The sequence below is a fragment of the Salvia miltiorrhiza genome, chromosome 3 (assembly GCF_028751815.1).
Source record: "Salvia miltiorrhiza cultivar Shanhuang (shh) chromosome 3, IMPLAD_Smil_shh, whole genome shotgun sequence".
In the NCBI taxonomy this organism is placed as follows: domain Eukaryota; kingdom Viridiplantae; phylum Streptophyta; class Magnoliopsida; order Lamiales; family Lamiaceae; genus Salvia; species Salvia miltiorrhiza.
Window position 1 is genome coordinate 16,173,327 of NC_080389.1, and position 26,645 is coordinate 16,199,971.

At 43.4% G+C, this 26,645-nt stretch overlaps 2 protein-coding genes across 2 annotated transcripts; one reads left to right on the forward strand and one right to left on the reverse strand.

The window, feature by feature from the left end:
• The first annotated feature begins 18,594 nt into the window (after positions 1 to 18,594).
• LOC131017844 (uncharacterized) lies at positions 18,595 to 22,879 on the forward strand. Its single transcript, XM_057946584.1, has 6 exons — positions 18,595 to 19,192; positions 19,667 to 20,512; positions 20,601 to 21,842; positions 21,918 to 22,052; positions 22,132 to 22,296; positions 22,387 to 22,879. Exons 1-6 carry the CDS (start codon positions 19,082 to 19,084, stop codon positions 22,822 to 22,824), a joined length of 2,937 nt encoding a protein of 978 aa, XP_057802567.1. The 5' UTR covers positions 18,595 to 19,081; the 3' UTR covers positions 22,825 to 22,879.
• Positions 22,880 to 23,196: 317 nt separating this feature from the next.
• On the reverse strand, positions 23,197 to 25,903 carry LOC131018454 (uncharacterized). Its single transcript, XM_057947174.1, has 2 exons — positions 23,805 to 25,903; positions 23,197 to 23,727 (listed from the first exon to the last, which is right to left on the reverse strand). Exons 1-2 carry the CDS (start codon positions 25,901 to 25,903, stop codon positions 23,271 to 23,273), a joined length of 2,556 nt encoding a protein of 851 aa, XP_057803157.1. The 3' UTR covers positions 23,197 to 23,270.
• Positions 25,904 to 26,645: the final 742 nt, after the last annotated feature.

A 26,645-nucleotide genomic window follows, 5' to 3' on the forward strand; every position in this document is an offset into this window, starting at 1 on the left:
ACAAAATGATGTCCATGGCTACTACTCCGTAGTCTTCGTTGCACGAGTTCCACTTTGCTCCATCTGACTCTGTGCCGTCCTCGAATCACCATGAGTATAGCTATGGAGCACTGTAAAAAATTGAAATTTAAGTAAAAAATAAACCAAACAAAGTAATGTAATTAGTAATAACATGTTAAATAATTAGAATAAAATATAAATTACCCGATTCAAACTCCTTCTATTGCTCTTCTTCTGGAACGCCTTCTTCACCTTTTTTATCAAAGTTGCTAGATCTTAACCAATCTTCAGCACAAATCAAGGCCTCAACCATTTTTGGCGCCAAAGAGCTTCTATACGGTGATAGAACACGTCCTCCCATACTAAATGCACACTCCGAAGCAACACTAGATATGGGGACATCTAAGATATCTCTGGCCATCTCAACAAGTACAGGATAGAGTGGAGTATTGCTCGACCACCACATCAAAATATCAAACTAGTCGACGTCATTCTTACCCACTTTGTATTGCTTCTCAGTGAGGTAGATAGTGAGCTCGTTTGTATCAAGATCATCACAATCTTGATCACTCTCTTGTAAAGCCTCAAGGCTCATTGCAGAACGACGTTCTGATCTTCTTTCTCTGACTGCTGTCGATGTAGAAGCACTAGCTCGTGGTCGAGATGTGGGTGTCACATGATGAGATGCCTTATAAAACTCAAATAACGCCTTCACTCACCAAATTAGCTGCACGTTCCAGACCATACACTGATTTGAAGCACTTTTCCATATGATAAAATTGACGAATATATAGCATAAATAGCACTAATGCCCATTTCACCATAAACAAAATAACCAAAAAAGTTCTCATTCCAAAAAAGTCTCTCTAGAATTTAATTCTGATCACTTTCTCTCTCTCTCTCTCAGTCACCGCATATTAACTTTACAATAAAGATTTTCGGACACTGCAGTGTCCGGACACTGCATGAAAAACAGATTTTTTTAAGGTTTTTTGATTGAGCCGGTTTTTTGCTAATTTATGGTTTTACTAAAATATCATTTCCTTAAATTTCTCAACTACTTTTAATCTTTTCCTAAATATATTTTATTTACATTTTTATTTTCTGTAAATTTCGTTTTTTTTTTTGCCATTTTTTTTTCGAAAAATATTTTTTATTTTTAAATTGCTTTTTTATTTTTTTATCATTTTTTTATTTTTCTTTTAAAATATTCTTTCCTTAAATTTCTCAACTACTTTTAATCTTTTCCTAAATATATTTTATTTACATTTTTATTTTACCTAAATTTCGTTTTTTTTTTGGCCATTTTTTTTCGAAAAATATATTTTATTTTTAATTTTTTTTTTATTTTTTTTATCGTTTTTTTATTTTTCTTTTAAAATATTATTTCCTTAAATTTCTCAACTACTTTTAAAATTTATATTTTTTTCGAAATTAATATTTTAGTTGTTTTAAGAGTAAATTTTTATTTTTTCCAAAATTATGTTTTATTAATTTGTTTCCAGATTTTTTTATTATTATTAATTATTTTTCGAAATTAAATATTTTTTTCGAAATTTATTTTTTTCCGAAATTAATATTTTAGTTGTTTTAAGAGTAAATTATTTTTTTTCCAAAATTATGTTTTATTAATTTGTTTCCAGATATTTTTATTATTATTATTTATTTTTCGAAATTATTTTTTTTAAATTTATTTTTTTTCCGAAATTAATATTTTAGTTGTTTTAAGAGTAAATTATTATTTTTTTCCAAAATTACGTTTTATTAATTTTTTTTTCAAAATTATGTTTTATTAATTTGTTTCCACATATTTAGAGATTATACTAAAATAATCCTAGATTTGATTCCACTAATTTAGAGATTTTCATTCTCCAAAGATTAATCCTATATTTGATTCCAGTAATTTAGATATTCTCCTAAAATAATCCTAGATTTATTTCCACATATAATTTATTTTGCGAATGTTATGTTAATTTTTTTGATGAGGAATGATATGTGCAGAGTAGGGAGATCACGTAAATCAGTGGAATTGGCCCCACCAGCGGAACGAGTGTGGCAGAGGAAGTGCAATCGTCAGGGGAATCATCCTCGCCAGAGAAGTCAGACTTGCCAGAGGAGCCATACTCACCACAGGATTCTCATTCACCAGAGGCATCTCACTCACCAGAGGAATCACGCATGCCAGAGAAGTCACCTTCGCCAGAGATGTCGCTTTCGCCAGAAGAACGACCTTCACCAGCGGAATCGCCAGAAAATGCGGGAGATTGCCCGCGTGAAGGCGAATTTACCGATATGCCCCTCAACCACGCTGAATGCATGCCTTAGCACTGATTTTACTATTTTGCCCTCTTATGTAATCTATAAATATGCCCTGGGCTCGTGCATTGTATTTTACGTTATCTCTCATATTCGAATATAGCAGCAATTTCTCTCTTGTTCTAGCATTCTTCCTTTGTCAGCTCAAATCATCAAAACTAGGTATAATACGCGTTGTTTACTATCGTTTTAGTTTAGGTGTTGGTTCCTTGATTCACCAACTGGCGCCGTCTGTGGGAAAATAACTGAGCTAGGATGTGAGTCTCCGTTCGTCGGCGCATGCAGATCCGAAATTAGGTTTAGATTTGCGTGCGCAGGCACCGACCGGGCCGATAATTCGGGCACCCAGATGGTTTCGATTCGTTTGTCACGTTTTTCGGGTTGATTTGCTTTTAAGTTTATGCGATCTGTGTTTATTTACGTTCTTTTGGTGCATGAGGAAAGGTGGTTAAAGTTGTAAATCGTGGATTGGGGGAGAATTACCGATTGATCGGTTTAATCGTAGGCGAACGAAGGGTTTCTTCGTAGAATTGGGGTTTTTCTTACAGATCTGATGTTTTTATCGATGGATTGTGATGTAGTACTCTGTTTTTGGTTGTGTTGGGCTTTTGCTGTGGATTTACGGGTTTCGCACCGGTAATATGCCGATTAGTACTCTGTTTTGGTTATGTTGGGCTTGCGCTGTTGATTTGCGTGTGTTCTTCGCTTGAGGATGATAATTATCGATATTTTCCGTGTTTTTGTGGCTGATCTTCGTTTTCTATCGGTGGACTATGGGGTAATGCTCTGTTTTTGTTATAACTAGGCTTGCGCTGTCGATTGGCGGATGTGTATCATCTAAGGGTGATAATTGTCGGTGTTCTCCATGTTTTCTAATGATAATCTTCGTTCTATATCCTGTTTAACGTGCTACGCTGGTAATCCAGCTGACTACTGTGATAACTCTGCTGCTTTCGGGTGTTGTGGTTATTTTACTATTCGATCGTGATAATTTTGAGTTATGATGCTCGTTTTCCCTGTATATTTTGCTTTCTCTATCATTTTTGACGAGTTTCGCTAACGAATTTTGTGGTTGATGTTTTGTTTATATCCGTCTTTGGGTTTTCTTACGAGTTAAGAGGGGAATTTCTGGGTCGTTGCCCTGCCATTCGGGCTTTGTTGTTTCAATCTAGGCCCTGGGTTTATTTCCCAGGGTATAGAGTTATCTTGAGGGAATTTTTTAACGGCCTCTGCGCCGGTGCTCGGAATTTCTCATATCGGGTTTTCAATCAGTAAGGGAGGATCTATTCATTGGCCGTATGGATTTTTTCTCACTTTGTTTATGTGCAGGTACCATGGGATCCTCTGATGCTCACCGCACCCTGGAAAAGGAGTTTGACTCCGCTGCTCTTACTACTGAGGTGCCTACCTCATTGTTCAACGGTCTGCAGGGCAACACCACCTTCACTGTGCCACCAGGTTTTTCGGCTATTCCAGCCACTCCGCTGACAGGACTGAATGGCAACCTCCAGAGATCTGCTCTGGTGACACCAGGTTCAGAGATGCCAGGCTTGGCCCCTACGTCTGGTGGGGGATCGCTTAACTTCTGGTTGGCAGAGCAAATGATGGCTCTACTTAACTACGCTACTATGCGTCAGGCGCTGGGGACTCCCATGCTGTCCACCATCCCCGCTGTAGCTCCACTGGTAGGAGCGACCACTCTGCAGGGCACTGAGGCCCCACATCCCGCTGTTCTAGAGGCCAACAATTCGGTAATCACCAAACAGGCTGTGGCACCAGGGGAAATACAGAAGCTACCCGCTGCGAGGGTACAAGAGAGAAGGCCAGAGGGGAGTCGAGTTCGGCTCAATAGCGTTGTTATGAAAGAGAGGGTTGACGAGTCTGATAGTCAGTCCATTTCCCCCGTGTTCGAGGAGGAGAGGCCAAAGGAGAAAGCACGGCTGAAGGATCAGGTGTCGCAACTGAAGCATCAGCTCCAGGATCTGGAGGAATCATTGAGGGAGAAATCTCAGAGGGATGACAGAGGGCAGAGGTCAGGACAATCGAACAGAGCAGAGAGGTCTCATAGGGCCGAGAAGTCCCATCATTCAGAGAGATCACGATACACAGAAAGATCAGAGGAACGGGAGCTGGAGTACTCCTATGACAGGCCCGGGCATAGGGTTCACAAGCGTCACGCTCGTGACGCGCCTAAGGACAGAAGGGAGCAGGGGAGACATAAGGAGGACAAAAGGGCCAAGACTTCAAGGTTGCACCCCATCAGCAACCGCAGTCCTTTCTCCGATGATATTCTGGCGGACACTTTACCCAGGAGCTACAAACCCATCTCGCTAGACTACGATGGCGCCACCGACCCAGAGGTACACCTCAATCGTTTGAAGGGTTGGTCACACTGCATATGTATACTGAGGGCATCAAGTGCCGCATCTTCTCCACTACTCTGACCGGACCAGCTCAATTGTGGTTTGGGACGCTTGCCCCAAATTCTATTTACTCTTTTGAGGATTTGCAGACCCGTTTCTTACGTCAGTTCGCAAGCTCGCGAAGGGTGGGAAAGTCAGCCCTTTCGCTGATGGATATCAAATAGGATCAGAATGAAACACTGAGGGAATACACTGCCAGATTTAACTTAGCCGCTCTGGAGGTGCCAGAGGCGGAATCTCAAATTAAGAATTGCGCCTACGTCAGAGGGCTCAAGCAGGGGATCTTCTTTGACGAGTTGCAGATCCGACCAGCAAAGGATTTTGACGATATTATGGCAAGGTTGCCAGGCTATTTGCAGTTGGAAGACGCCAGGATGGCGAGAAAAGCGGAAAATGATAAACATAAAGCCAAAAGAGCTGAGGAAGCACTAGAAAGACAGCGACACCAGGACAGGGCACCGTTCAGAGGGTTACCTCCAAGGGTACTGCCACCCCAAGGAGAGATGCCGCCCCGGCAACAACGTACTGTAAACGAAGTCACGCGATTTACTGAATACACACCTCTGAACAAACCACAGGAGGAAATCTTCCATTTGATAAAAAACCAACCGTTCTTCCGGGCACCAGGGACTTACCGGGACGGGCCGCCGCAGGAGGGGCCCAACAATAAGTTGTGCGAGTATCACAATGTCTTTGGACATTATACCAAATATTGTGGCCATCTCAAACACCAGTTGGAATTATTGGTTCGCCAGGGAAATCTCGATCAGTTCATTGACAGAGGAACCGAAGGCCAGAGGCGGAATGATCAGAGGGATCATAGGGACCAGAGGGATCAGAGGGATCAGAGAAATAACCGAGATCAGCGACAAGAACAAGGGAATAATAGGGATCGCAGACCTGATGACAATCAGGATAACCGCAGGGAAGGACTAGAAAGACAAACACCTCCTCCCCCGAATAGGAGAGAAGTTCATATGATTTGCGGAGAAAACAGGACGCCCACGTCAAATAGGGCTAAGAAACAAGTTATGAGAGCAGTAAAAACAGGGTACTATCCTAAAAGGGTCATGGAGATTACAAGCGCGGCAGAAGAGCCGACGATCACCTTTGGGGCAGAGGATCTACGTACACTAATGTACCCGCACGATGATGCACTGGTTATTATGGCAGACATTATCGGCTGTATCGTTCACCGTGTCTTCATAGACTCGGGCAGCGCGGTGAATATCTTATATTGGGAGTGCCTTCAAAACATGGGAATCGACGTTCATATTGAGCCAACGAATGCCCCTTTGTTTGGGTTCGGAGGAGAAATGGTCATGCCTTTGGGTTATGTGGAGTTACCGTTAAATCTCGGCACTACAGCTGCTAATAGCAAAACTAGGATGGTGCGGTTCTTGGTGGTTGATATGCCAAAGCCCTCCTACAATGTAATACTCGGTCGGCCTGCCCTGATGGCATTCAGGGCGGTGATCTCTATGTTTCACTTGAAAATGAAATTCCCCATCGAGGGGGGGAGAGTGGGAGAAGTTTGCGGTGATCAAACAGCATCAAAAGCCTGCCATGTACATATGCTTACACACTCAGCAGGGCAAAAAAGGGAAAGAACAACAGAGGGAGCAGACACGCGGAAGAGGGGGAAAGTGGGCGAAGTACATGCCCCAGCAGAGGAGCGTCAGGAATTGGTAGACTTATTGAAGGATAGGGATAGTACAGAGAAGACAGCTCTGGTTTCCACAAGTGATGTTTGTAACATGATAGAATTATTCCCAGGGAAGGAGGGCTTCCAGACCAAAATCGGGTCTTCCATGAGTGATCAGGTCAGAGAAGAGCTCATTGGTTGTCTGCGGCGAAATGCAGATGTGTTCGCATTCAGTACCGCTGATTTGAAGGGAATCGACAGAGGGTTGGCAGAGCACTGCCTTAATGTGGACCCTAGAGTTAAGCCAGTGAAACAGAGAACAAGGAACTTTGGGGCCGAGAAAGACGCTGCAATCAGAGAGCAGGTCCAAGGGCTGTTGGAAGCAGGGCACATCGAGGAGGTGCAATATCCAGAATGGATCTCAAATGCTGTGATGGTACCAAAGAAAACAAACACTTGGAGGATGTGTGTGGACTTCAGAGATTTGAACGCTGCTTGCCCAAAGGACCACTATCCTCTGCCGAGGATTGACCAGTTGGTGGATGCCACTTCGGGATGCGCCTTACTATCTATGATGGACGCATATCAGGGATACCATCAAGTTAAAATGAACAGAGGAGACAATGCCAAAACGGCCTTCGCCGTCTGTTGTGGGGTTTACGGCTGGAGGAGTATGCCGTTTGGCTTAAAAAATGCGGGAGCCACGTATCAGCGGATGATGGAAAAAGTCTTCAAAGAACAGCTCTCCAAAAATATCTCAGTGTATGTTGATGACATGCTCGTGCGGAGTATCAGGGCGGAGGACCATGTCTCTGACCTGGAGGAGATCTTCACTGTGGTCAGAAATCACCGACTCATGCTGAATCGAGCAAAATGTACCTTTGGGGTTACAACAGGGAAATTCTTGGGCTACAAGGTTACGCCTGCAGGGATTGAAGTTAATGCCGAGAAAGTCAAGGCCATTATGGAAATGACACCACCCAGAGGGATCAAGGAGGTGCAGACTCTGAACGGGCGCATCACTGCTCTGAGCAGGTTTATCTCGAGGTCAGCAGAGCGCAGCATGCCGTTTTTCAAAATCTTAAGGAAGGGCACTAAATTTCTATGGACAGCGGAATGCCGAGCGACATTTGAGGATCTCAAGGTGTATCTAGCAAAGCTCCCGACTCTGACCAAGCCGGTCCCGGGAGAAACGTTGTATCTGTACATAGCAGTGGGGGAAGATGCAATCAGCTCTATGCTTATCAGAGAGGAGGGAAGTCACCAGAAACCCATCTACTTCGTCAGCCGAATCATCCAGGGTCCTGAATTGAATTATACAGAGATAGAGAAGGCTGCTCTGGCAGTCATGGTCACGGCAAGAAAGTTGAGGCCTTACTTTTTATCACATCAGGTAGTGGTACGCACTGCCCTACCTTTTAGACAAGTGTTGGGGCGGCCGGATTTGTCGGGAAGAATGGTCAAATGGGCTGTGGAGTTGGGGGAATATGATGTGGAGTACGAGTCGAGAACGGCGATCAAAGCACAAGCTTTAGCGGATTTCATACAAGAAACAACTCGCCGTCCTTTGCCAGAGTTTTGGGTTGCTTTCGTGGACGGATCAGTAACGAAGGAGGGATGTGGAATTGGGGTGTACATCACCTCCCCAGGATATGGGACGTATCAGTTCGCCATCAAATTCACGTGCCGGTTGTCCAACAATGAGGCTGAATATGAGGCTGTGGTCAGAGGGGCGCATATTTTGTCCGAACTCAAGGCCGAATGTGTCATCATCAAGACAGACTCCCAGTTAGTAGCTCAACAGTTGTCAGGGGCCTATAATGTCAAAGATCAGCGGATGAAGGCGTACCATTACAAAGTCAGCGAGATGAAAGAAAAGTTCATGGAATTTAAGATTGAGCAAATTTCCCGGGAGGAAAACACAAAAGCGGACTTATTGGCACGCATGGCCAGTGCAGTAGAGCAGACGTGGAACGACGAGATTATTTTACTCTGTGATACCAGAGAGAATGGGACTTCACAGGTCTTCTCCGTAGAGATCAGAGACGACTGGCGGGCTCCAATTATACATTTTCTCAAGACAGGGGAGCGGCTGAACAAGGAATCTAATCAGAGGGCCCGATACGAAAATTATTGCTTGCTTAATGACCAACTCTACAAACGATCTTTTACTCAGCCTTTACTAAAATGCTTATCTCCAGAGGAAGCTAACTTTGCTTTAAACGAAGTTCATGCAGGTTGCTGTGGTGGTCACACGGGATTCCGGGACCTTGTACGCAAAATCATTCGGGCAGGGTTCTACTGGCCTAACATCAACAAAGACGCCAGAGAGTTCGTCCGCAAGTGTGAGGCTTGCCAGAGACACGCCGGGAGAATCACCATTCCAGGGGAACCTATGGGCGTTATGTATGCTGCATGTCCATTCGACAAGTGGGGTATCGACATAGTCAGGAAGCTGCCCACGGCACCAGGGGGCAAATACTTTCTGCTTGTAGCGGTGGAGGGATGCTATCGTAAGCCGCGAAAGTTGGTCGTGCCATCCGGGCCTTCCATGCTCCGCGCAGAGGGATGCTATCGTAAGCCGTGAAAGTTGGTCGTGCCATCCGGGTCTTCCATGCTCCGCGCAGAGGGATGCTATCGTAAGCTGCGAAAGTTGGTCGCGCCATCCGGGCCTTCCATGCTCCGCGCAGAGGGATGCTATCGTAAGCCGCGAAAGTTGGTCGCGCCATCCGGGCCTTCCATGCTCCGCGCAGAGGTTACTACTTAATCATAAGCCGCGAAAGTTGGTTGCGCCGGCCAGGCCCTCCATGCTCCGCGCAGAGGTTGCACTTAATCGTAAGCCACGAAAGTTGGTTGCACCCCCCGGGTCCTCCATGCTCCGTGCAGAGGTTGCACTTAACCGTAAGCCACGAAAGTTGGTTGCACCCCCCGGGTCTTCCATGCTCCGTGCAGGGTGTTCTTTTAATCGTAAGCTGCGAAAGTTGGTTGCACCCCCCGGGTCTTTCATGCTCCGCGCAGAGGGTTACTACTTAATCGTAAGCCGCAAAAGTTGGTTGCGCCGGCCAGGCCCTCCATGCTCCGCGCAGAGGTTGCACTTAATCGTAAGCCACGAAAGTTGGTTGCACCCCCCGGGTCCTCCATGCTCCGTGCAGAGGTTGCACTTAACCGTAAGCCACGAAAGTTGGTTGCACCCCCCGGGTCTTCCATGCTCCGTGCAGGGTGTTCTTTTAATCGTAAGCCGCGAAAGTTGGTTGTACCCCCCGGGTCCTCCATGCTCCGCACAGAGGGTTACTATTTAATCGTAAGCCGCAAAAGTTGGTTGCACCCCCCGGGTCTTCCATGCTCCGCGCAGAGTGCTCAAAGCTTGGATGGGAAGCAGCAAAGGAATGCTTGGATGGGAAGCAGCAAAGGAATGCTTGGATGGGAAGTAGCAACAAAATCCTCGCCAGAGGAGTCAGCCAAAATCCTCGCCAGAGGAGTCACCAAAATCCTCGTCAGAGGAGTCAGCAAAATCCTCGCCAGAGGAGTCAGCAAAATCCTCGCCAGAGGAGTCAGCAAAATCCTCGCCAGAGGAGTCAGCCAAAATCCTCGCCAGAAGAGTCAGCCAAAATCCTCACCAGAGGAGTCAGCAAAATCCTCGCCAGAGGAGTCAGCCAAAATCCTCGCCAGAAGAGTCACCAAAATCCTTGCCAGAGGAGTCAGCGGAACCCCCAAAGCAAAAACCAGAGAAACCCCAAAGGAGAAGATCAGAGAAACGTTTGAAGCTAGTACGGAGGGCTAAACTAAAGAAATGCCCAGCAGAGGAGTCACTCAAATTTCAACAAAGACAGAAATCAACATCAATACCAAAAATATATACCACAGTTGGAGATCCGGGAACGCAAACTCAACATCAGCGGGTAACAAAAATAACACGAAGTACAAAGGAAAGCAGAAGCAGCACAGAAACCTAAAAGGCAAGACAAACAGTGAAGTAATCTCATTCAAACAAAGAGTGCCAAAGAGGCAAGCTATACATTGAATACTAGAGGTAAATACCAAGTTTTTAGAAATTAAAAAGTTACAAAAATGTTTGCCAAATCAAAAAGGAGAGCAGGACTATCAAGCGGGAGGGACAGAGGAGTCTTGAGCAGTGGCAGAGGAAGCGGGAGCAGAGGAAGAGTAAACCAGAGGAGGGACACCAATTGCAGAGACCTGGCCAAAAGGAGCTCCCTCTGTAAACACCGGTAACATGCCAGTTTCCTTCACCTTAGGAAGACGGGTCTCCACACCCAACAGCTTCACAGCTTCTTGTACGTATGATTTCTCATCTCTGTACAGGACAAAAATTTTATCCACTGCGGAGGAGGAGGAAGCAGAATTGTCAAAGGCTGAGGCCGCCAGATCAGAGGGCAAGGGAGGCTCCATGCTGTATTGAGCAAATGTCCGGGTGCTGTTGCCAGTGGGATCCCGCAACCGGTTCACGAAGCCCACCAGGAAAGCAGAGAAAGCAGGCATATACATTGGAGCAGAAGGCAATGGGTCAGACCCGACCCCAAAGGCAAAATAGGGAAGGGCCTTCTCCAGTACTGGATACCACCACACCGGCTTTTTTGGGGAATTTGCAGGGATCCCCATCAGTCTGTTCACATCTTCATCCTTGATGTTCTCCATCAAGGCCGGCAGGTTCAGGGTAGCAAGTTGCTCCGGGGAAGCCCCCGCCATCTCCAACGCCTTCGTGGCGGATTGCTTTATCACGTAAGCAAACAGGGGCCCGAAGTCTTCCAGATACTCGGGAGTTCATTTGAAGGCCGCTAAGGTGCCCTCCAGCATTACCCCCAGGAAGTGCTGGCCTTGTGGAGATAAAAAAATACTCCAGACGTTGATCCCGCGCTCCTAGGACATAAGCCCGGTTCTGAGCCTCCATAAGTGTTTTCTTCCAGTCACGCCTGGCCTCCTTGTAATCTCTTTCGTACCCCGCCTTGAATCTGGCAAGGCTCTCGTGACTCTCCCTCGTCACTCTTGCCAATTCGGAAGCCAGGGACGACTTCTCCACTTCTACTTAGGCCAGCTTGGCCTTTAACTCAGCGACCTCCGCCTCAGCCTTGCTAAGATTCTCCACTACCCCAGCGACGGCGTCGTCACGCTTGGCAATGTCCGCCTGCTCTTTCTCTCTCTCTTTCTCCAGCACATCATAATCATGGATGCGCTGGATAGCTCCCCAGAGCCGAGACTCCACCTGCAAGGAAATAGAATGGATCATGTCAGAACAAAGAAATAATATTCACCAAAGGAATGATTTTGTTCAGAGAAATGGGTTCCACCAGAACAGTCAAGAGGTTAATAACTTAAATTTTTAGATAAGAATACAAGCTGCAAGGTACCTGAAGAACCAACTGGCCAAGCTGACTTGCCAGAGCCCCTCGTGTCAAGTTCTCTACTTTCTCCTTGTCCTTCGAATGAACACGGACGGACAAAGCATCAATAAATGCCTGCCCCGACAAACTTGAAATCGGGCCAGGAATAGTATCCTCTGACTCCTCATCAGGAGGAACCACAAATTTGCCTTTGCCTTTTCCGGCAGCAGAGGAGAGAACCTTTGAACCACCAGCAGACTTCTTCGCTGGTTCAATAGACTTGCCGGCCTTCTTCAGGCCCTCTTGCCTTTCCTTTTCGCCCACAGAGACCAGGGAACCCCTCTTCCTCTTCTTCGTGGGCTCGGCGGGGGCGATCTCTGGGACCGAGTCGGACGAGGGGACTTCATCAGTAATGTCCACAACCTGGACATCTTCTGCACCAGCACCGGATGCACCACCGGTGCCAGAACGTCTGCGCCTATGAACAAGGCCACTGACGTCAACCTCCGGGTCCTCTAAGCTGAACGTGTGCAGGGCCTCCACACTCTTCCCTTGGCCAGAAGCCTCTACCATTGGGTGAGAGGGGTCTACCTCGGGCATGGTGGGTTGTTCTGACGGGCCTATACGGGAGTCAGAGCCTCCTGAGCCACGTTCCCCGCTGCGAACGGGAGAGGCAGCGACAGCCAAGTCAAGCCCGCACTTGGCCCTCCAAGCCATGTCTGCAAATAAAAAATTCTACACCGTTAGAATCAGGGTAACAAAAGTCAATATATTTTCTAACACATATTTTTTACCTATTGATTTCTTTGGATACAAGGGAAATAGATCATTGGCAGCCACAGCCGAATTGTTTTCGGCAAGGTACCTACAATCTAAAGGCTCGGCGTTGTTCAAGACGTTAAGGTGGGCTATGACACTCAGATCAAATGCGGTGGGGACATCGGGAGTGGCGGGTTTATAGGTGGTCCGCGGGTTATGCCATTCCAGTTCCAAGGCACCATAATCGCGCCAGGAACCAACAAGGGCGCGCACGTAACAGTAGTTAAATAAAAAAAATTTGTCAAAGGAATTTAAGGAAGAAAGGAAGGTAGTGGGATATTTCTGAAGACCGGCAAAGCTATACAGAGGACTGCACTGCATACGAAGAGACTGGATCTGACAAAACAATTTGGCAGTGTCTCCGACACCATGGGCGCGGCATAGAATGTGGAAAGCGTATAGTCGCCGGATGGCAGAGGGGGTGACTTGGTAAAAAGGGATACGGTAATGGTTGCAAACACTAACTAAAAGGGCAGGGGGAGGAAGCCGCAGACCAGCGTCTATCTGGGCTTGCCAGACGACTATTGTTTTGTGGTCACGAAGTTGTTCCGGGGGTTTCGAGGCTTTAGAGAAGGCCTCGAATCTTAAGCCTTCAGGGCAACGACACTTGCTCCTCATCTTTTCCATCGCCGCGAAGCTAAGGCGAGATTCGGGAACAGGTTTAGGGGGTTGGGGCGCTTTTTTAGTTCTCTTCATAGGCCTAGAGGGACTCGGAGTAACCTGAGAATCATGCGAGACGGAGGGGGAATGAAGGTTTTCAAGACCCTGAGGCTGGGGGGGAGGAAGATGAAGAATCTCGGGGAGAGGGCGACCGCGAGGGCTGGGGAACGGAAGTGGAGGCCATTGTCGGAAATTTTAATCCTAGGGTTTCTAGCACGCTCAATCAGAGCACCAACAATTACACCACTACGCTACGACTAATTACAAATATTGGGAGAGGAGGGTACGCGAGTTACCTAGGTCAAAGAAAGATTGACTGTAAATACCGGGACGGAAGGGTCGCTGGAAGTACGCTGGAACAGGGGGGAGGATCGCCGAAAATCGCAGATGAGGGAGTTTGGAAAAATTGGAGAAGATGAATAGTGGGAAGCAGAAATTTGAAACTGACTAAGTAATGTACGCGGGCAACTACCACCGTACGGGATGAACGACGCGTGGCATACGGAAATTAATCAATGGCTGAGAATTTCTACAGAAAGACGAAAAGACGCAAAGGTTAAAAAGTAATCTCGGGATACGGAAAAAGCACTATCGAAGGGGCGGGCATTTAATGCGGGTGACGTCACCCACGCGGGCGAATCCTCTGACTAGTTGCACCGTTCCAGAGTGCACTAGTCAGACCAGGGGGGAGTAGCAAAAACGACAGAGAAACAATTTACAAGGCTCACCTTTGTTTTCCTACAATATTGGAACTCTCATGTTTTCATGATTTGCAGGGACCAAGGAACACAGCGCAGCGCTGGTTTTAACAATACTTCGCTGGTTGAACACGAGGAATACCCGGTTCAACCAGACTAGAGGGGGGAGTGATTGATGAGGAATGATATGTGCAGAGTAGGGAGATCACGTAAATCAGTGGAATTGGCCCCACCAGCGGAACGAGTATGGCAGAGGAAGTGCAATCGTCAGGGGAATCATCCTCGCCAGAGAAGTCAGACTTGCCAGAGGAGCCATACTCACCAGAGGAATCTCATTCACCAGAGGCATCTCACTCACCAGAGGAATCACGTATGCCAGAGGAGTCACCTTCGCCAGAGATGTCGCTTTCGCCAGAAGAACGACCTTCACCAGCGGAATCGCCAGAAAATGCGGGAGATTGCCCGCGTGAAGGCGAATTTACCGATATGCCCCTCAACCACGCTGAATGCATGCCTTAGCACTGATTTTACTATTTTGCCCTCTTATGTAATCTATAAATATGCCCTGGGCTCGTGCATTGTATTTTACGTTATCTCTCATATTCGAATATAGCAGCAATTTCTCTCTTGTTCTAGCATTCTTCCTTTGTCAGCTCAAATCATCAAAACTAGGTATAATACGCGTTGTTTACTATCGTTTTAGTTTAGGTGTTGGTTCCTTGATTCACCATTTTTTATTTTTACTAATTTAGAGATTCCTTTCAAAATAATTCTAGATTTGTTTTCATTTATATATTTTATTCGAATATTTTTTAAAAAAATAACATATTGAAGATGATTGTTTTTTAAAAAACGAAATACAATAACAAAAAAAAATAAAATTGGAAGAAGTTTAAAAAAAAACGAAATAAAAGCAAAAGTTGCGAAATTTATGTTAATTATTTTTATTATTACTAATTTTAAAGACTCCCTTCAAAATAATCCTATATTTGTTTTCATTTATATATTGTTTTCGAATTTTTTTAAAAAAAGAACATATGGAAGATTATTTTTTAAAAAAAACGAAATATAATAAAAAAAAGAACATTTGGAAGAAGATTTAAAAAAAAAACCGAAATAAAAAGAAAAATGTGTGTTTGCGGGATTTTAACTTGAGACCTCAATAATATGTGAGTAATACTTTGTCACCTTGTCCGGTAGTGACAAACGCATTAGTTATGCGTTAGAAATAAACATAAAATGAATCATACTATGGGGCATCGATTGAAAAATTAAATAATATATACTTAGATTAAATATATTATAATAGTTGGAATAATACGAATAAAGTTTACTTAATTAATTGAAATAAATTAATGAACTTGAAAAAAAGAAATTGTGAATACGTTGGGATATTGATCGGAAAAGTACATATCATTGAAGATAATGCATTGTAATATAGTATTGATGTCGATTTGATAATAAGATAATGAACTACTATAGTGTAAATAATGATGTCGAAATAATATACTAAATGAAATAATGTTAAACTAATTGATTGAATTAAATTAGTGAAGTCAATAACTATATGACATACGTATTCACAATTAGTGAAGTCAATAACTATACGTCTTCATGAATTTGAAAAGGTTGCGTACAATCTTGAGGGCATCAAACGTTGGGAAAGCATCTTGAGTAGACAGAACGGCTCGCATGCATGCATGCGAGTCGGACAAATTGTGCGTAGTCCGATGACCCAAAAGAATCGCCAACATTGTCGCCTCTTCGAAAAATTGCCACGGTTTCAGACCACATACTCTTCGTATGAGAATTCTCCAGTTTTTATCACCATTTTTCTAGGTGCCAACAACTCGGATGGGGTAGCCATGATGAGGGATAGAGAGAAAGAGAGACAACGAGAGAAAGAGAGAGGCCGAGATAGCAAGAAAGACCTCGAGAGAAAGAGAGGAGAAAGAGAGTAGAACGAGAGTGCTCGAGAGAAAAAGAGGAGACTGTGACGGACTCTAATAATTTACTTCTATGTATTTATAGCTAAATAAATAATTCCAAAATCTCAATGACCTAGGTTTAAAAAGAAGTGGCCGAAATTTTCGTTGATTTAGGTTTCATGAGGGACGAAATCTCAACAATATGTTGTGAAGATTTTAATTTGGATAAACATAATCCCACAAAAATTGAAGGATCATGAAAATCTTGAAAAAATATATATGATTATTTTTAAGAGAATCCCTAAATATCTGGAAACAAATTAATAAAATATAATTTTGGAAAAAAAAAATAATTTACTCTTAAAACAACTAAAATACTAAATTCCCAAAAAAATAAATTTCGAAAAAAATATTTAATTTTGAAAAATAAATAATAATAAAAAAAATCTGGAAACAAATTAATAAAACATAATTTTGGAAAAAAATAAAAATTTACTCTTAAAACAACTAAAATATTAATTTCGAAAAAAATATAAATTTTAAAAGTAGTTGAGAAATTTAAGGAAATAATATTTTAAAAGAAAAATAATAAAACGATAAAAAAATTAAAAAACAATTTAAAAATAAAATATATTTTTCGAAAAAAATGGCAAAAAAAAACAAAATTTTGGTAAAATAAAAATGTAAATAAAATATATTTAGGAAAAGATTAAAAGTAGTTGAGAAATTTAAGGAAATAATATTTTAAAAGAAAAATAATAAAACGATAAAAATAATAAAAAAACAATTTAAAAATAAAATATATTTTTCGGAAAAAAAATGGCAAAAAAAACAAAATTTAGGTAAAATAAAAATGTAAATAAAATATATTTAGGAAAAGATTAAAAGTAATTGAGAAATTTAAGGAAATAATATTTTAAAAGAAAAATAATAAAACGATAAAAAAATAAAAAAAAATAATTTAAAAATAAAATATATTTTTCGAAAAAAAATGGCAAAAAAAACGAAATTTAGGTAAAACAAAAATGTAAATAAATATATTTAGGAAAAGATTAAAAGTAGTTGAGAAATTTAAGGAAAGAATATTTTAAAAGAAAAATAAAAAAACGATAAAAAAAATAAAAAACAATTTAAAAATAAAAAATATTTTTCGAAAAAAAAATGGCAAAAAAAAAAACGAAATTTACAGAAAATAAAAATGTAAATAAAATATATTTAGGAAAAGATTAAAAGTAGTTGAGAAATTTAAGGAAATGATATTTTAGTAAAACCATAAATTAGCAAAAAATCGGTTCAATCAAAAAATCTTAAAAAACCCAATTTTTCATGCAGTGTCCGAAAATCACTACTCTTAACTTTAATAGAATCTTCTCAAAAAAAAAAAAACTTTAATTAATAGAACTCACAAGAATATCTATGGTTCGGATATGGGCGAAAGTCTCTGGTTTGAGATGGCAAAGAACCCTCAGAATCTATAATGACATGTAACTAATATTTATAAGTTTTTCCACAAACTATATATGGAGTAACCGACTCAAACATAAATGCAAAATTGAATTAAAGATGTTTATGAAGGATCGATTTAAATAAAGTTTATTAATATCCAAATTCGGTGGATCATTCACACCCTCTTTAAAACCATGTGATCTGTAATTTGTAAAACTCCAAAATGGGCAAAATCTAAATCAGTTTTACAATTATTCACCATGAACGACAATGTCAAAATTTTGACAAAGTTTCACTGATCGATTAGGACCAAAAAACAAAAATGGTTATTAATTTAAGACAAAAGCTATATACTATAAGAAAAAGTTTCAAATGAATCCAACATTAAGTAAATCATGTATTTTGATTCCTTTTTTTTATATTATTTTTTAAATGAATAATCTATTACAATTTCATAAAGAAGTTATTGAAAGTACGGAATTAAAAATATAGGATGTAGTTCGAGCCTAGAATTAAATGTATCAGAATTTTTATAACCTTAATTGATGGTTCTAAACTTCCATATCTTGAAATGGGTATACAATATTTTTCGTGATTTTGTTCATGGTCAATTTTATCTAGATAATGACTATCGACTATTGATATTGACTATTTTGGGATAATGAGTATGTGCGTTGGATATTGAAATAATATTAATTGTTGTTAGTTCTACTGGAAATCGAGTATATAACAGGTTGTATCTAGGTAAACAACAATTAAAATAAAAAATACAAAATTTTAGCAACTTAGCTACGGATTAGCTATGGATTTTTCCGTAACTAAATCCAAATAACTGGTGAAGAAACTCCTGTCGCTAAATTCGTCTATTGGCGGACTAGCTATGGATTTTTCCGCAGCCATTTAGCTATGGATTTTTCCGTAGCTAAGTCCGCTGGTAACCGTTAGGCGACGATTACGACGACACACTCCGGCGAGGGATATTTTCGTAGCTGAATCCGTAGCTAACGTTAGCGAGGGATCAGATTTCCGTGGCTAAAAATTTAGCGACGAGCGATATATCATTGGACGACGTCAATTTCCGATCCGTAGGTAAAACTGTTTAGCTACGGAATTAGTGTTTTTAGCTACGGAAAATATATCGGGAAAATTGGTGACTGAAACATCATTTTTATACAAAAAGAAAAAAAAAATGTATTTAGAAATCCACAAAGCCGAACAATCAATATAGTAGTATTTTGGAATAAACATTTTATTTCTACACTGGCTCTTAGCATAAAGAGCAATTTGAGCCTTTGGCGTGCAATAACTACTTTTCTTTTCGGGTTCTCTTTTTAAGTAGCATTTTTGATAAAATAAATAAGTTAAGTATCAAGGGTCATAAAAAAATAAGTTTTGTAGCACATTTTGACCTAAAGTGAATGATAGTGACATTTTGTCTTATATTGTCTTTACTCTCTCTCTCTCTTTCTCTTTCCACGGTTTCCTTCCACAGCCAAAATTTCGAAATTTTCGGCTTTCCAAGAAAAGTGGTCAAACAAGAATCTTCCATCTTGTCTTCACTGGTACACGGTAGCCCAAAAACCCTAGCCTCATTCTCAAATAATTCTCTTCACCATTCACGCCTTCTCTTCACCATTCACGCCTCATTCTCTTGAATTATACACGAAAACTATCATCATTCACGCCTAATTATACACGAATTCGTGCATCTTTCTTCTCTTCAATTCGTGCATCTTTCCATATAAACAATTAAGAACCGTGTACTCCATACACCATTGAAAAAATAGAAGAACCGTGCACTCCATACACCATGAGCGATAGTGATACTCAATCCGATTACGATGGGGAAGAGGCACAACATATACAACGTGGAAGTCGCCCGAGTACATCGAGGAGGGAAAAATACCCGACGCCGAATCCGGTAAGTAACCGTGAACTATATTTGTTAAAATTTGAATTTATGTGGTTTGTATTGTTAAATTGTGCACAATAGTTGATTATTAGGTGTTTATGTATGGCATAATGTTGGCAATTTGCGAAATTTTGAATCTGGAAAGTAATTAGAACAACCGTGTACAACCGTGTATGGTTCTTCAGTACACGGTTGTACACGATTAGGTATTTATGTTACACGATTAGTATTAAATGATTTAATATGCCCTAATTATGTATTTTCAACGTATAGATGTATTTTTCGTGCTAGATTTAACCGTGTACAACCGTACACGGTTTGTTCATCCGTACACGGTTGTACACGGTTGTACACGGTTGGTCTATAGTCTGAAACGGTTGTACACGGTTGGTCTATAATCGTACACGGTTGTACACGATTGGTCTAGAATCTGTACACGGTTGATATTTTTTTATACTGATCATCATTTTGAATTAATTGCAGCCTCCGAGGCATTCTTGGTTACGTCCGTGCATGCAAGGTTATGCCGGACGAATCAATCACTATGTAAAGGACACGACACTGAAGGAAGTGGAGACCTGTCTGACGCACTACCAGCGTTTAGAACAATTTAAGAAAGGTCCGTTTGGGCATTTACTTCAGTTGAAGAGGCAGGATAGTGCGAATGCCGCACTGCACCATCTTCTTGCACGGGAGTTGTATGACGAAGCATTCGGTCCGTGGGAGAAGTGGTTCCACGTTGGTGGACACGACATTCGATTCGGCGCAGTGGAGTATTGTTTGGTGACGGGGTTGTGTTTCGGGCCATCCCCGCAGCGTTTTGATCCTAATGTGGATCACCGTGTTGGGAAGCAGAGTCTATGGCACGGAGTTTTGAAAGGCAAGAAGGTGGAAGTGAAGGATCTGCGGAAGCGGTTCGTTAACCGCAGTCTGGGCAACAGTGCCCAGGATTATTTGAAGGCGGCCAATATTCTCGTGGCGTATGATCTCCTCTTCTGTCGGGATTATAAATACGTGCACGATTGGGTGTGGGCACTGGTAGAGGAAGATCAGAAATGGTCCGACTTCCCGTGGGGCTCTTACTCATTCCAGGTTTTGTGTCATGGGATGAGTGTGTTGAAGAAGCATCCCAACGAGATTACCGGTAATAGGAAGACGTACCACTTCTATGGGCCCATATGGGCATTACAGATTTGGTCGTACGAGGCCATTCCGAGGTTGGGCCGCGCGTGTGGGATGCGTGACCCGAGGTTTCAGATGCCACGATTGGTGAACTGGACGACTTGGAAGTCGGCTTCTGACTTCACCCACTTTTTTGATGCTCATGAGGTAATTATTGTTGTTTTTTACAGTTTCAATCCTTTTATTATGTTATGATTAACGAATAATGAGAAATGATGGATTCATCTTTGTGCAGGCCGAGTGTCACCGGACACTCGAACCGGTCGAGGAGGAGAATGATTCATGGTATTTGCAGACCCTGAGGCATCCAGAGCCTTTTTCTGTACGATACCATCCTGGAGGGAAATATGCCGGCTTGACAGAGCCAGTTGTACCGGAGCCGCCTCCTCCTGTTAGGCCTCCCCCTGTGCAGAGGAGTATCTCACGAGCAGAGATGACTCGTGAGAAGCAGCCTGTCCCTGTCCCGAGGAGTAGCTCACGAGCAGAGAGGGCTCGTGAGAAGCAGCCTGTCCATGTTGAGCGGCATAGACAGACGTATGTTGATCCGACTGGTAGCCCATCGAAGCGGCCCAGGCCGCAGGAGTTCGATGATTCAGTGCCTCGAGCAGATCCAGATGCTGATTATTGGAGGCGACGTGATGAGGACTTGATTGCCCGTGTCACTGAGAGCGTGACACGGGAGCAGATCCGGACCGTGATCCCTGAGGTGCGGCGGGCGATTGTAGACGACGACTCCGAGCATGGACTGGTTGCCAAAATTACACGGAAGGTCGTGGCCGCTGTGAAGGATATATTCGGTGGGCGATCTTCTTCGAGGAAGCATAGATCATCATCCAGCCATGCCAGTCGTCATAGACACGGGAGTGAGGAGTTGGACCAGCCGAGACCCAGTCACAGACGGTCTACATCTCACATTCCTAGTCCTGGGCATCGGGGTCATGAGGATCCGCCTCATGTGAGCCATAGGCACTCAGTTGGAGACCTGGATCGGCAGCATCGGGGTCACAGTCGATCACAGCATGGAGATGATCCACCCCATGCGAGTCAGCGGCGATCTGCCTCACGTCACAGTGAGAGGGAGGCATCTATGAGGCGATCAGCCTCACATCGTGGTGAGAGGCAGACATCTTTGAGGCGATCTGCCTCACGTCACAGTGAGAGGTCAGCTCGTCAGCGGAGTCCAGTGACGCCTATGCATGGAGAGGGAGATGACGATGTCCAGTTCAGCTGGACTACTGACGAGGAAGAGGCCCAGGATGTAGGGCGGCCACGACGCCCGATTAAGCCGTCTGCTCTTCTACAGAGTCCGTATGTGACCGATGGCCCACTTGACACTCCTACGGCAAAGAAGGTTGCTTTCCGCAGATTTAGAGAGATGGGCGACGATGCATGTGTTGCTGTAGTGGAGACTGGATATATCATGACCCAGGGTTTTTTTGGGCGTATTTTGGATCGTCGGGCTGAGTTCGATGCTGAGGTATAATATATTCGTAATATTGTATTGTTTAATATGCGTTGTGTTACTAACGAAGTCATATTATTTTGGATGCAGATTATAGACCTCTGGATTTTGAAGCAAAATCGAAGGATCAGAGTCAACCAGGAATATATAGTGCATCGGGCTCGGACTCAACTCCAGCCGGGTATTAGTCGAGTTAGAACTCCAGTGGCTGCAACCATTTTATATGTAAGTTTAATGTGACTTTGATTTATTTTGAGGCTTCCAATATATTGTTACATTCATCATCTCAATTATTCCTGTTCAGGATACCCTATACAGAGAGTATGGTATGCTGCATCCAGAGGATCCCCAGGGGAATCATCCACAACTGCGAGATGCATACACACATTGGAATGTGCCCTACAATCTCATCACAATGTTCCAGGGCACTGATGCAGATCATACGTGGCATTGGTTGGAGGCTAATGAGGTAAGCTTAGTAATTCTTAAGGGCAATGCGACATTACTATCAATGGGGTTTAGTTTCTAAGTTTTTATCGAATCATCACTATCAATGCAGATTCTTACTATTTGCAATGTCAACGCGAGTCATTGGTGCACTGTGGTCATTTCTATCGAACGATGGGAGGTTCAAGTGTATGATTCTCTGTCACATGTTGAAGGGATCACACAACGTCGACAAGCTTCAATGAGGTGCATAACTCGTTTGATGCCTAGATTGTTGCACACTGTGGGGTATTGGGATAACAATCCCAACAGGTTTGTCCATGCTGCTGATGCAGAGATGGCGTTTGTGATGATGCCCCACAACCAGCAATTTGTGCAACAGGACAGCATTAGTTGTGGTGTGTATGCATGTGCTTACTTAGATCGTCTGATATGTGGAAAACCGAAACGGGAACGGATGAGAACCAATAGGGATGTAGAAAAATATCGCTACATGGTAGCTGTTAGGATATGGGAATTGTGTACCCCAATTCCCGCTGCTTTGATTTGATTATCATTTTGTCATTGATTTGATTATCATTGTGTAATTGTCATTGATTTGATCATTTTGTTGGTGTTTTTGGGGTGAATAAGGGCTCCCTGGGTTCTGTACACGGTTAGGCCCTAACCGTGTACCGTGGCTCGAAACCGTGCACGAAACCGTGCACGGAAGAACTCGGAACCGTGTACCGCACACGGACAGACCCTAACCGTGTAACCGTACACGGTTGCGAGTTCTTCCGTGCACGGTTGCGTGCACGGTTTCGTGAAACTGTACACGGTTAGGGTCTAACCGTGTACAGAGCTCATTCAGCCCTTGTTCACCCACAAAACCCCTGTTTTTCGAATTTTAAAGCAAGTTCAACAAATACCAACAACAAAATCAGACCCCAAACAACAAGTAAACATCCAACAACATTCCAACAATTATTTTGAAGATCAAAGATTCAAAATCACTCACGACCCAACATTTTGAGGACATGCATTCCTAGTGTGTGTTCCACTCCTACAAATGCCGCATTTCTTCTTTCGCCGCCTTCGTGCATCGGGTGGTTGCTCGACACCTTCCACCGGCACGTTCAAGTCCAATGGTCCCACTTGCGCTTTGCATCTCCGGGCATTGTGACCTCCACCCTTGCAACGTGAGCATACTTGAGGTCGAGAATTAGGAGTACCCGAATTAGGAGGACCCGAATTAGGAGGACCCTCAACTGCTGAACGAGCCCTACTCAACTTCGGGCGTCCCGCATGGACCGTGATATCCGGGGGTTTCACAACATAGGCTGATATCTCATCGGGCACATTCCAATACGTAGGATGTGGAACGGGAACAATACGCTCCATATATGTGGCCAACAGCACGGATTGTTTGAAATATCCTCCAACAAAATCCGTGACTTGCAGTCCTGCACGCCTAATAAAATGCACAGATCAAAAGATAAATTTACAAAAAATTAATTCAATATGCAAAATTTGTAATAAATGAGGTACCTAATAGCGGCACAAGCATGACGACACGGAATGTCATCCAGGTCGAACTGAGCACAACTACAAGTCCGATTCTCGAGATCGACAATGTAGAATGCATGATCATCCTCAATACTAAACATGTGCGTCGTCGTCCCTCGAACGGCCAATTGTCGACCCGCTTCGACAGCCACATGCAACTTTCCCTCTACTACCTCAGTCAACTCATGTGACCTCGATGCAGCCGATATGCGTCGCCTATCGAACCATTTCTCCATAATGGCTCGATAGGTCTCGATCAATGAAGCAACCGGGAGGCGTCGTGCCCATAACAGTCTACTGTTCATCGTCTCGGCAGCATTCGACGTCATGAAGCTCGTGCGTCGTACAGGGCACTTGGACCTGGCCCATCTCTCCACACCAATAGTGTCGAGGCGTGTGTGCGCGTTGACTTTCAGTAATTGAAGCGCAGAAAAATACCTTTGAAAGTCGTCTGATCGATAGGAATATGCCGCTGCTTTGAAGACTGCAGCTACATGCTGCCCATAATGCGCGAGATTCTTCTGGATATGGTAATAGCACAACCCGTGAGGGACGTTCGGGTAGACACACTCCACAGCATTTCTGATGCTCTTGTGCTGATCAGACACAATCAAGAGATCATCCGGCTGACCAAAGCAAGTCCGCAGTCGGTGGAAGAACCAAGTCCAAGACTCGTCGTTCTCGATAGGACCAAGCCCAACTGCGAGAGGAAATATTGCTTCGTTCCCATCCTTTGTAACAGCGACGAACAAAATGCCGCCGTTCCTTCCCTTCAGATGGGTCCCGTCTACGACGATGACCGGCCTCAAGTAACCCTTCTCAAAGGCAGCCACGCTCTGTCCAAGTGCAACAAACATATGATGAAACTTGCCATCGTCCTTCATCTCAAGGTCGTATAATGTGCCGGGATTACTCATTCTCAGCATATACAAATACGATGGAAGCATCTGATACGAGTTCCCAAAATCACCATACGTCATCTCAATCGCGATGTTTCTTGCACGGAGAGCGAAGCTGTAATTGATCTCAATACCGAATAAGCGCTGCATCTCTGAAATCATCTCCTTCGGCTTCAAAACGACCCCCTCGCCTACCAATTTCCGTGCAAAATATCTTCCAACAACCCTCGCCGGAATCTGTCTCGGGGCAGTGCGATTCAAATCCGTGTGGCAGGTATGATCCATCACCACCTTGATCACTCTCCAGATCGATGCACTCTGAACGGCTCGCAGCATGAACGGACAACCGTTGCCATGCTTGCAAACAAACCACAAACGGGTCGTACTGGAACGATGCACAGCGTACTCCACGTGATTCTCCATATGGTACAGGCCAACAGCGATTGCCAAATCATCCTTCGACCGGAATAGAGCCCCCACTGATAATATCCCGCTCTCCAATACGTTAGAATCCTCCCAACCTAATGCCGGCGCATCGTCAAAATCGAGGACTAGAATCCCCCAATCACGTGCCTCAAGCTGCTGAACTCCAACACGAGGCTCGACATCGGGCTGATCATCCGATGTGAAATTCTGAGGCCCTGTCTGTCTCCACGCTTCCTGTTCAGTCGACACTGAATCCAATATCTCTCTGCGTCGTATCGCCTCTTCTTCCTCATCCGAAGACTCGGACTCGTCTTCCTCCTCCTGCGACGATGAATCGTCCCTACTATCATCGTGTGTAGGGATACTTCTTCCAATGTCCGTCTCAATAGGAAACATAGTAGACCGATGTCCCTCATAATATACCCGCTCTTGAGTCTGAGGAACCGGAGCCGCAGATTGTTTGCCCTTCTCGATCACGTAAACAACGGGATATTTCTTATGCTCGGAAATCAGCCGGTTCAAATCCGAATCAGTCTTCAAAGCCACTTTTATTTTTCGCCCTTCGTCCGTGGTCGATGTGTAGAAAAGCATATAAGTGGATCGACCATCCTCGTTTAATTGATCGTGCACCTCTTGCATCAACTTCGCATGACAAAGGTCTTCATTAGACATGTACACGACAACCTCATCGCCTCCTTCATACTCGGTTAATTTCCACTGACCACTGTGCCGTATAACGATTGCTTGAAACGACATCTGCTTCAAAACGACAAAAATACAACATTTAAATACACAAACAGGAAACCGTGTACCCCAATACATCAACTGAATATACAAACATGCTAAAAATAACATCAAAATCATATTCAACCCAACCGTGTACAGCAAATTCGACCACCGTGTACAACCGTGTACACAACCGTGTACACGGAAACCCTAACCGTGTACAGAAGAACACTAAGGGTTCAAAAATAAGATAATTTGCGTACAGAGTGTTTTTTTATGCCGTTTTTTAGTCCAAAACATGTAATAAGTCATATATATAACATAATTATTGAAATAAACAACAAAAAATCACTAAAATACAAACCGTGTACAACCGTGTACTCAAGAACACAAACCGTGTACAGACGAAATTTTAAAAAAAATATGTATTTCACATACCTTATGTAATACAAGCCTTTAGATGATTTTTTTTTATATTCGGAGCAACCGTGTACTACCGTGTATGTGTTTCGAGAGGATTTTCTTCTTCTTTCTTGTTCAAATGAGTGATGAATGAACATTTGGTTGGTATTCTTCATTAACTACCTACCAGCAACCGTGTACGGACCAATTAAGTTCGTAAATTTAAGGTTGTTTCCTTAACAAGTGTGTATGACTTTGAGTTGGTATAAATGCACCCAACAACCGTGTGATATGGTTTTAATTCCCACATAAAATCACGCCATAAATTCATGTGCACCCATAATATGTCACCCATAAATTCATGTACACA